The following is an 11,569-nucleotide window of genomic DNA, read 5'->3' on the forward strand; positions in this document are numbered from 1 at the left end:
ATTTGCTGAGTTTTCTTCCACCCCCTTTATTACGTGTTTTCAAGCATGCAGAGTGAGCAAGCAGCTCGCCGGCAGTCTTCTGTCTCCGCCTGATCTAGCTGGCACGTTGCCGCCTTTCCTCATGTTTTAACAGCTTCACTGATGATCAGTGATGATTAGCTGCAGGAAACTGCTGGCACATCAGTGCCGCTTCGGCTTGGGATGCAGGCAAAATGCTACACTGGTGGCCAAAGCCCCCACAGTACACGATGCAGGGGAGGGGAGGCTCCATTTTTTACCTGCATGTCTAATTTCCTCATTAACGTTTGGTAATTATCTGGATTATATCTGTAACAGAGACTTAAAGACCCTGTAAAGTGAATTCAGAGTGATTCACATTTGCAGATAATTGCTAAAAAAGGCTGGAGCTATATCGTTAAACTGTTTTTCACCATTTCGGTTTACCTAACTTTTTAGGGGGCGTGGCTACAACAGCGCCACGTAACAAACTTTAAATTCTGACCTGGGTCGCCCATACTGTATAAGAACTTAAGCACCTTCGTTGATCTGTTCATTCGTTAGTGCCTACACTCGAAAATGCATCTTCCCAACAGCTAGCCCGCTGATGTGGCCGCTTTAGAGTGCCTCATTGTCAACCATGAGTGTGCGCATGTCAAAAGGAAAAAGCGCAACTTGTCTAACTTGACATGTTTCAGTTTTGGGGGGTTGGGTTTTGGTTTAGTTTTGGGTGTTTATGTTGTCTTTTTGTCAGGTTTTGTCTCCCCTAGTCTCATTATAGTTAACCTCGTCCACCTGTGTGTGTCTCTCCTCCCCGTATGTTGCTAATTAGTGCCCTCTGCCTGCTGCGTTTCCCAGGTGTGTCTTGTTAGTGTCTCGTTAGTGTTGTCTTGTCTTGTCCAGTTGAGGTGTGCTAAGCCATGTTCGTAGTGTCGATGTCTGGTTAAGTTTCTCAACGTCTAGTCAAGTTTCTCCACGTCAACTCAAGTCTCTCCACGTCAATTCAAGTCTCTCCACGTCTAGCCAAGTCGTCCTATCATGCCCCGTCTGTCCTGCCAAGTCTGTCCACATCTTGACAAGTCTGTCCACGTTCGGCCAAGTCAGTCCTGCCAAGTTTGTCCACATCCTAACCAGTCTGCTCACGTCCTGTCCCGTCGTGTCCATCACCATCTTGGTTGTAAATAAAGTTCCTCACGTTTCCCTTCCTATCTGTCTCCCTGCCTTGTTTCTTCGCCATTGGGTCCATCCACCACATCCTCGTTCCACACGCTATGACACACCCAGTCTGTGGCTGCTTTTAGAGTGCCTCGTTGTAGCATGGAAAAGCCCCTGATACAGTATATTTAGCCACCCGAGGCCTTCCAAGTTGTAGCAGAGATATTAACTGCTTGATTTTTCATCATTTTGAAGTCTCTTTTTATACACTTTGAATCATTCAAATGTGACAATGTTAACAATACTCTTCTCTGTGGTGTGCCACCTTTAGAAGACACATAAGTCAAAAATATGTAAACGGATTTGAACTTTGGTATGACGCCAGAAAAAAATTGGTATTGGATTATGACGTAGCTCGTGTTTGTGTCTTTCTGCAGCGTGTTCCGCTGGTTTCTACAAGTCCAGGTCATCTGACGTGGGATGCTCCAAGTGCCCTCCACACAGCTACTCCCTTCGAGAAGGGTCGACGGTTTGTGACTGCCACACTGGTTACTTTCGAGCTGACAGCGACCCTCCGTCCATGGCTTGTTCCCGTAAGAAAACACATTGGTCCACTCATTGCAATCATGGAAAACATGTCGAGACAATGACTTTTAGTCAAAACACAGACAACACGTTGCAAACCCAACTCAACGCATCCCCTCCTCCACATGCAAACCAAACAGTAGACACGCACTTGTCTAAATGGCAGTCTTGTTTCGTGATCCTATTACTTGTGACTAAACCGCCATCCACATCCTGTTAGGCAGTTCGGACTCTGACGTGAATAAATGTTCTCTTTCTCCTTGTCTGCTTATCTAAGCCTCTCCAGTGAAGTTGGAGAGCTCCGTCGTAAAACTTAATTATGCCTGTATGGAGCATGTGGTCTTCTTGGCTTGGGAAAAAAAAAATGCCAACTGTAATTTGTTCACCAAAAAACAAAACATTCCAACAGTATAAACTTTAGCGTTCTGCCACAATTGTAGACTTCAACCTTCGGATCATTTAACTTTACTGTGAACCTTCATTCATCCTTCCTCAGAGCCTCCATCAGCACCACAGCAGCTGATTTCAGTGGTGAATGAAACCTCAGTGGTTCTGGAGTGGAGCCCTCCTCGCCGGCTGGGAGGTCGAAGCGACATCAGCTACAACCTGGAGTGTCTCGTTTGTCAAAGCGGCGGCTCGGATAAAACCACTCCCAGGAATCATACGAGTTCCCAACCTGATGCTCAGCACGCCGGCCAGGGGATGCAGTCAGACCAGGGGATTGTGGGACCTGAAGTCCAGATGGGGAGAGCCGTTTATCAGAGAGATTCCGCCAGAGTGGCCTCAGGCTCTCAACTGTGCCAACCTTGCAGCTCGGACGTGCTTTTCTCTCCGGACCAGACCGGGCTGAGGGGCACCCGAGTGGTGGTGAGCGAGCTCAGAGCCCACACTCACTATACTTTCATCGTGCAGGCACGTAACGGGGTGTCCCAGGGTGCTGCTGCTGGGGCCGCCCAGAGTGTGTCTGTCTCCGTAACAACCAATCAAGCTGGTAAGAACTGTTTGATTGCCAATGATGTGTGGGATTTTTGATGATTACGAGATTCAACGATGAGTTCCGGTGGAGGGCTCTTTTCACAAATGCCTGCTCTAGGAGAGTGTATGGGTCGTAGTAGTATATGGAGGACCAAAACTACCAACATTAAAAATGAATGAATGAATAAATAAATAAATAAACAAAAGTGGGGGGAAAAAAATGATATAAAAATATCATTCAAAATTGAAATAAAAAATAAAATAAGAAATAAAATAATATCAATAAAAATTAAAAATAATATACATGGAAATAAAAACAAAATCTATCTGTATTCATAAATAAGATTAAAATAAATACAAAAATAAAAAACGAGATTCACAAAATAAAAGTAAATGTGGAAAGAAATGTAAAAACGTTCTGCTCTAACATTTATTTATTTCATGCTGCAGACGCTCTGTCCGCACGAAATGTTATTCAAATGTTGCAAACATTGCAAACAACATCAACCGTTGCAAACTGCCTAGATGAGTGAGCAAGTCGGTAAACAATGTAGTCTCGCCGGCTTACATGGAGAGGTCCAGCAATGGACGACTATCTTGTCCTTTCTTCGAGCAAGTTGTGGTGACAGTGGACGAGATCGTCATCCATTGCTGAAGCTCTCCATGCAAGCCGGCGAGACTTCCTTGTTAGCCGACCCGCTCACTTGACCATTGAAAGGCAAACAACCATTGCAACCAACCCAAGGAACGTTTAGGACCGCCCCCTCATTTGAATAACATTTCGTGCTGACAGAGCGTCTGTAGCATGAAATAAATAAATACGAGAGCAGAGCGTTTTTATTTATTGACTGATATTTAATTCTATTTGTATATTTACTTTTGCATTTATTTCCACATTTATTTAAATTTATTTTTATTTTGTGAATCTCGTTTTTCGTGTATATATATATATATATATATATATATATATATATATATATATATATATATATATATATATATATATATATATATATAGATAGATAGATAGATAGATAGATAGATATATGTTTTTATTTCCATTTATATTTATTTTTTGCATTTAATTCTTGAATTATATTTTTTACATCTGTTTTTATTTTCACTTTTATTTATGTATTTATTTGTAATTTTTGTCAGTTTTGGTCCGCCATAGTAGTCGGCTTTTCCTCCTGTTTCGAGAAACTTTCCATAGATAGTGTAAATTTTACTGCTCGTTGGAGCAGCGTGGCCATAAATCTTCTCAAAGTAGCACAAAAGTGCAGTTTTGCAACACTGCTCCAATGATGAATTAATAAGTTTATGAAAGAAATTGTATAGTAGAGAAAAGAAAAGATATTGTATAGTGACTTTTGGGACATATATTTTTAATTTATGCTTGAATGCGGATTAGCCAAACTGCAAAAGCATGCTATAAATTTTATGTAGCAACATTCTTATATGGCAAATCAATACTGCAGGAAAGAGTTATTTTGAAACGAGTATTATTTGCAAAAAAACTACACATGTTTGCCAAATACATCATCAGCATTTTAATGTTTTTTTTTGTTTTTTTTTAATGGCTTTTAGCAGCAACAAGTCTGTAATGTGGACAATGCAAACATCCTATTGCGTTCTCTCCACTAGCAACTGCCTTAGCATAATCTCATTCATTGTTGCCATAGTTATTACACTGTCCTCCTACATGAAACAATGGCTGAATTAATTATAGGGGTCTTCTCAAGCAGATGTCAGAAAGCATCTGGGAAGTGCACATCACCGACTTCAATGCAAATAGTGAGCGCTGTGCACACAAAAACGAAACACACAAAGCTAAATAAATACTTCCAGGAAGCTATAAATGTATCGAAAAGGGACTGCTTCCTTGTGTCCTTTGATAAGCACTTAAAAACGACTCGTTTTGTTTTTATGGTGTGTTTCATTTTAGTTGCGAGGGTGTTGGCTGAGACTCTGTGGCGTTTCCCGCACACATGCCCTCCATTAGTTTTTTTTTCTGCTCAACTATCTTGGCTTTCAGACTTAGAATTGGCATTTTGAAAAGTGGCACACCTGCTAAGTTGGAGGTGCCCCGGGGAAATAAGTTAGCTGCGAGTGCACAACATGAGCGCGTGCCTGGGATGTGTCAAGCTCGACCTGCACAGCCATATGGCTCCGCGTCACGACGCGCGTCAGCTGTGGAAAATGGAGCGATGGGGAGCTATAGAGTGAGCGAGGCGTTTTGCCTCACTGGAATAGGACAGAATAAGATTTAGGTTAGTTCTCTTGAGCACTGGGTCAATGGGATTGTGGAGAAAAGGTTCACCATACATTACTTCTATAATTGAATATAATTGCACGCTTTAAAATAGGGATGTTTGGTACCACTTGTTTCAGACCGATACCAGTAAAAGTACTCAACTCTCTTGAGTAGTCACCGATACCAAGTACCAATATTGCTAGAATATTTGATAAATAAAATTTCCCCAGACAGATAATTTCAAAGAGAGACCTACACATCCCGATATAACGTTTTTCCTTAAAATTTCATGAAATTCATGGTAATTTTCTATTGTTTTGATTTCACTCAAAAATATCACCTTGAAATAAGGCTGATAACGATACCTGGTATCGGTAATCCCTCAGCTCTAGTTTATACCTATGCATGGTGCATAATATGTAATGTAAAATCCTGTGATCCATCCATCCATTTTCTTGACCGCTTATTCCTCACAAGGGTCGCGGGGGCTGCTGGCGCCTATCTCAGCTGGCTCTGGGCAGTAGGCAGAGGACACCCTGGACTGGTTGCCAGCCAATCGCAGGGCAGTAAAATCCTGTGAATAATACTAAGTTAGGGGGGTGTTAATAAGAAATGAACAGCTTTAACATTAACTTTAGATGTTTAGCAGTACCTACTAAGTACTCCTATAGGGGTTTAAAAAATATATATTATCACTGAATTATAGCGCATTTCATACACAATGTAACTCAATACACTTCACTTTAAATTCAGTTACAAAGATAGTTAAGCAAAGTAAACAAATAAAAAACCACTTACTAAAATGACTAAAAGAGAAAGTGTACAGTGCAAGAAAATATTTTCAAACACATGATGAAAAAATACTTAATTAGACCTTAATTAGTGATAGGTATAGGAAAAGTGCTTAGATTTTAATCTGGATCTAAAAGCATTTGCACTTATTTTTTAAAATCTTTATTCATTCGTGCTATTCACTCTGATAATAAAGGATACCAGCAAATCAGGGGACCGTATTATAAACACGTACACATAAAAAAAAAAAATAAACAATGCTTTTTAAGGGTGATTTTGGTAGGGGGGGGACGAGTTATACACGGGCGCATGTTATTCACAGCATTTAACGGAATGCTATTTCACAAAATTCTTGTGTTATGATACAGATCTCCTCGTGTCTTTCAGCTCCCTCTCCTGTGTCCTCCATTCAAGTCACCGATGTCACCAGGCATACTTTGTCATTGTCATGGCAACAGCCCGATCACCCCAACGGGGTCATCCTGGAATATGAGGTCAAGTTCTATGAGAAGGTGAGCGTCCGGCAGGTTAATGGAGCCCGGCCAGTTGTCTGGAATGCCAATATTTTGTCAGACGGGTTTGTTGTCAGGCATTCAAAGGAGGCCTCCCTTTGTCCCATCTAATCAGGATCAGAGGGAGAGGTCCTACCGGATAATGAGGACCTTCTCTCGAAGCATGGAAGTCACGGGACTCAACCCGCTCACCGTTTACGTGTTTCACGTGCGAGCTCGCACCGCCGCCGGATATGGAGAGTTCAGCACCCCGTTCGAATTTGCCACCAATTCAGGTGTGCAGATATTGCCCGTTTTGGTGTTATCACGTTTATGTTTGTAGTGAGGAATAATGTTGTTGTTTCCTATTAGATCCCTTCCCTCTGATTGGAGAAGGCGTCAACTCTGCCTTCCTGTTGTTGTCCGTGAGCGGGGTTGGAATTCTGTTGCTTATATCTGCAGCTGTTTTCATCATTAGTCGCAGGTAAACACACACGCACACACACCCGCACCATGCAACCAGGTGCACATTCGCTAACTTTGATGTGTGCTCACTGGCCACAACAGTAGACTTACAATGGGATCTCATGCAGAGCGCCGGAAGATAAAAATGTTCTGATTGATGTTGTCAAAGTTATTTTAATTGTGTTCAGTGTGTGTATTATTCCAGTTAGAAGTGCACTGCGTGATACCGAGAGGCATCTGTGAATTGTTTCCTGTCAACCATGTCAACCATGAGCAGTTCAATCACAATGAACACGCGTACCACTTTTTGTGAAATGAACTGTAGGTTCCCAATTAGTGCAGCCTTAACTTGACGCTTGCTGTCTACAACTTCGACAGGAAACAAAAACATGGAATCAAATAATAAAATTACAAAAAATGAGAATGTGTGCTTCAGAATTGTACAAGTACATAAGAACAGTAAACGAAATAGGTGAGAGTTGTGAATGGTTTTTGCACAGTTCAGCAATTTTTGCATAGAAACATCAGCAATTATTTCACATCTGGTTGATGCTGAGATGCTTCTTGGAACAATTTTGCTTCTCAAAAGAGCTTTCAAGCTGTTTATTGCCACTTTCAGCAGTTACTGTCAAACTGAAAACAAGACAAAGACAATTATATACAGGACTGTCTCAGATCATTTGAATATTGTGATAAAGTCCATTATTTTCTGTAATGCAATTAAATAAGCAAAAATGCCATACAGTACATTCTGGATTCATTACAAATCAACTGAAATATTGTAAGCCTTTTATTGTTTTAATATTGCTGAATATGGCATTTTTTTTTACTTGGTTTGTGGAAATATTCTAATATTTTGAGATAGGATATTTGAGTTTTCTTAAGCTGTAATCCATAATCAGCAATATTAAAAATAATAAAAGGCTTGCAATTTCAGTTGATTTGTAATGAATCCAGAATGTATAGCATTTTTGCCTATTTAATTGCATTACAGAAAATAATGGACTTCACAATATTATATATCACAATATTCTAATTTTCTGAGACAGTCCTGTATTGTGTATTTAAACAACCAAATAGGTGCCACTATCTTAAAGGGAAGTCAACCCAAAAATTAATGTTCTTTACAAAACACGGCATTCTGATTAATATTGCGTCTGTGTAATATGAATTAAGAAGCAAAATCCAGCCATTTAAATGACACCAATTTTGCTTAGGACTCATATAACAGCCAATCATGGATCACATGGTTTCTGAGTTTGGTCATGTGACGTTTGCAAGATGAGCTGTGATTGGTTGTTACCTGAGCAACTGTCAAGTCATTTTCGTTTGACAGGAAGTGGCAAAATGGCGCCCCTTGATATGGATAACAACGGGTGGATTTTGCTACTTCATTCATATTCCACAAACACAAAATAAATCAGAATTCTTATAGACTAGTGGGGGCGCATAGACTACTTTAATTGTAAAGAAAATGTTTGACTTTATTTCCCTTTAATTGCTAACATGCAATGGGAAAACTAAAAGTACACATGTTAACAATTAGCATTTGTGTTTTTACTTTTTACCCTTTAAGCAATGGATGTCTGAATACAAATGAGCACAAACATATGTAGAGACAACAAAACAATACTCACAGGCATATTCTTTATCCTCTGCGATGAACGACTAATATTACTGCTTTCCTGAGAAGTCAAGAGCTAATTTTATTGTATTATGTTGCTGTGTTCAACTTATTCACACACATTTAAAATACAATGAATTCTAAATGCTATTTTTAACATTTTCCTTATTTTTAATATTACAGTATAAGTGTGTCAGGGTCCATAGAAGAAGCAATGTTTTTTTTCTTTAATTTCATCTAAATTGTGTACAAATTGTAACAAAAACATGTTCTAATGTTTTTTTAATACCACGTGTTCTTTATGAAGCCCAGTTTCTGATTCAGTGCTTGCATTGGCTCTCATTAGCTAGTGCAGGTGTGCCCAATGAAGTGCCCATTGAGCGTATTCTTAATGCATAATGCATTTGCCTTAAACGCCGCCACTATCATTAAGAGACGCCCACGCTAGCGCTAATATTGTGCGGCCAAATAAGGTGTGTGTGTGTTACCTGCAGTTTTTGAAAGGGGATTAGCATGGAGACAGTGATAATCCGTTTGTCCCTGACTTGTCATCACTGTCTCCTCTTCTGTGTGTGTGTGTGTGTGTGTGTCAGCTTCCGCTCTCTCCCTTACACACACACACGCATGCACACAAAGCCGTAGCAGGTGCGCACAGATGCACATTAAACACACCTGTTCCTGTTCATCCACAAAGGTTTTTTTTGTTTTTTTTGGAATACTTTCTTTGTTTAGTGGAAAAAACCTTTTATCTCATACTACCTGATGTCAACCCAATCCCCTCCTCCTGTTTCCCAAACGCTTTCATGTGCTCACGCCGCGTCCTTCCTGCTCTCTCTTCTCATTGTCATCACTTTCCCAAAAAGGAAAAAAAAAAACGTCAATGTAAATATGGGAGAAATCACTATCTTGTTTTAATGTATGCTAAGTATAATTATCATTTGTGACCAGGAGGAGCAAGTACAGTAAAACCAAGCAGGACTCAGAGGAGGAGAAACATCTTAATCCAGGTAAATGCACACATATTGATGCGAGCTATCGACCACTTTAAAATCTTATCCTATCAAGACATTTACATAAATTGAAGCTGTATCACAACTCCCACCTTTCATCATCTTCGATTCCCCAAAATTCTCCTAAGTTCCCATCATTCCCATGGAAAGTTTCCAAATTGGACATAAATTTAAAGTGGAAGTCACACGTAAAAATGTATTGACCATAATATGTTATATGTGACCTCATTCGTCTAAACATGACATTCTGATTAATATTACAACCAATTCAGGGTGTACCCCGCCTACTGCCTAGAGCCAGCTGGAATAGGCTCCAGCACCACCCGCGACCCTTGTGAGGAGCAAGCGGTTCACAAAATGGATGGATAGATGGATGGAATAAATGTTATGAAGCAAAATCTAGCCATTTTTATCCATCTCAGGGTGCAGCCATTTTGCCACTTGTTGTCGAGTGAAGATGACGTCACAGTTACTCAGGTCTCAGGTAACAACCAATCACAGCTCAGTTTCAGAAAGCAAGTGAGCTGTGATTGGTCGTTGCCTGAGCCCTGAGCATAATTGATGTCATCTTCAGTTGACAGCATTGGCAAAATGGCCACTTCCTGAGAGGGATAAAAACGGCTGAATTTTGCTGCTTAATTCTTATTCCACAAACGCAATATTCACCAGAATAACATATTTAGACCAGTGGGACTGCATAGAACATATTATTGGAAAAAGAAAAAAAAAAAGAAATTGGAGGGTTGACTTACTCTTTAAATTTAAATTCCCATAGACATTTTCTGAAATGTTCCATCCCGGACGGCACGGTGGGTGACTGGTTGACTGGTTAGCACGTCCGCCTCCCAGTTCTGAGGACTCCAGTTCGAGTCCAGGCTCCGGCCTTCCTGGGTAGAGATGGCATGTTCTCCCCATACCTGCGTGGGTCTTCTCCGGGTACTCCGGTCTCCTCCCACATTCCAAAGACATGCATGGCAGGTTAATTGGGTGCTCCGAATTGTCCCTGGGTATGTTCGTAAGTGTGGATGGTTGTTCGTCTCTCTGTGCCCTACGATTGGCTGGCAACCAGTTTAGGGTGTACCCCGCCTACTGCCCAGAGCCAGCTGGGATAGGCTCCAGCACCACCCTTGTGAGGAGCAAGCGGTTAAGAAAATGGATGGATGTTCCAACCCCTAAGTCACTTTAACCCTTGTTTGCTTTCCTCCACGTCAGGCGTGAAGATCTACGTGGACCCGTTCACCTACGAGGACCCGGATCAGGCCATCCACGAGTTTGCCAAGGAGATCGACGTGAGCTGCATTCACATCGAGAGAGTTATCGGCATGGGTGAGCCCGCTAATACCGCACACACGTAAAGCTCCGCCCACGCGCTTACTTGGCACTGACCTTGCCGTTTGCCGCGTAGGAGAGTTTGGCGAGGTGTGCAGCGGGCGCTTGCGTGTGCACGGGAAGCGAGAAGTGTACGTGGCCATTAAAAGTCTGAAGGCGGGCTACTCGGACAAACAGAGGCGCGACTTCCTGTCGGAGGCGTCCATCATGGGGCAGTTTGACCACCCCAACATCATCAGGCTGGAGGGAGTTGTCACCAGATGTGAGTTGACGTTGATCAACGGTGGCATATTGCATCATAATGACATTATGATCATTGAGTCAGTGGGGACGTAGCCATCTTACTGTAATAGCGCCACTATCATGTCACAATTGTAGAAATCATCAATACTACACAAATATGCCAGGAAAGAATGAAGGAAAAAATGACTTATGGAGGGAATGTAGAAGTTAAAAGGAGGGCGGAAGGAAGTAGGATGGATGGAAGTAAAGAAGAAAGGAATGAATCGAGAAAAGAAGGAAGGGATTAAAAAAAAAGTGACAGAAGAGGGTAAGAAAGACAGGAAAGAAAGAAGTGAAATATAATGCACAGTACTGCAAAGGAGTCTTTGTCTTTAGTGCATGTGGACTGAGTATAGAGCCTTGTGGAACACCAACTAGTGCTGTCACTACTCCCTATCAATTCTTTTTTAGAATTGATTAATCTATCGATAATTCAAAAAATCGACTAATAAGATTCATTTTAATTTTGGATTAAAGCTTATTACAAAAGCATTTTTCCTCCCGATTACTGTTTATTAACCGATGATTGGTGTTTATTTTGTACTTTGTATTCGTAGAGTGATTAAATAAGGTAAAAGTAAAAACAGGTGTTTGCAAACATCTTATTTTG

The 11,569-nt window shown here is 41.0% G+C and overlaps 1 protein-coding gene across 1 annotated transcript in view; it reads left to right on the top strand.

Annotated features, from left to right (window-relative positions):
• LOC144020589 (ephrin type-A receptor 4-A-like) overlaps positions 1–11,569 on the top strand; it is a 43,581-nt gene that overhangs the window by 23,107 nt on the left and 8,905 nt on the right. Inside the window, exons 6-13 of the mRNA XM_077524217.1 lie at positions 1,590–1,745; positions 2,234–2,728; positions 6,146–6,270; positions 6,386–6,545; positions 6,622–6,733; positions 9,287–9,345; positions 10,561–10,674; positions 10,754–10,939. Coding sequence (XP_077380343.1) covers positions 1,590–1,745; positions 2,234–2,728; positions 6,146–6,270; positions 6,386–6,545; positions 6,622–6,733; positions 9,287–9,345; positions 10,561–10,674; positions 10,754–10,939 — 1,407 coding nt within the window. The remainder of the gene's footprint in view (positions 1–1,589; positions 1,746–2,233; positions 2,729–6,145; positions 6,271–6,385; positions 6,546–6,621; positions 6,734–9,286; positions 9,346–10,560; positions 10,675–10,753; positions 10,940–11,569) is intronic.

This window comes from Festucalex cinctus, chromosome 1, assembly GCF_051991245.1.
Source record: "Festucalex cinctus isolate MCC-2025b chromosome 1, RoL_Fcin_1.0, whole genome shotgun sequence".
NCBI classification, from domain to species: domain Eukaryota; kingdom Metazoa; phylum Chordata; class Actinopteri; order Syngnathiformes; family Syngnathidae; genus Festucalex; species Festucalex cinctus.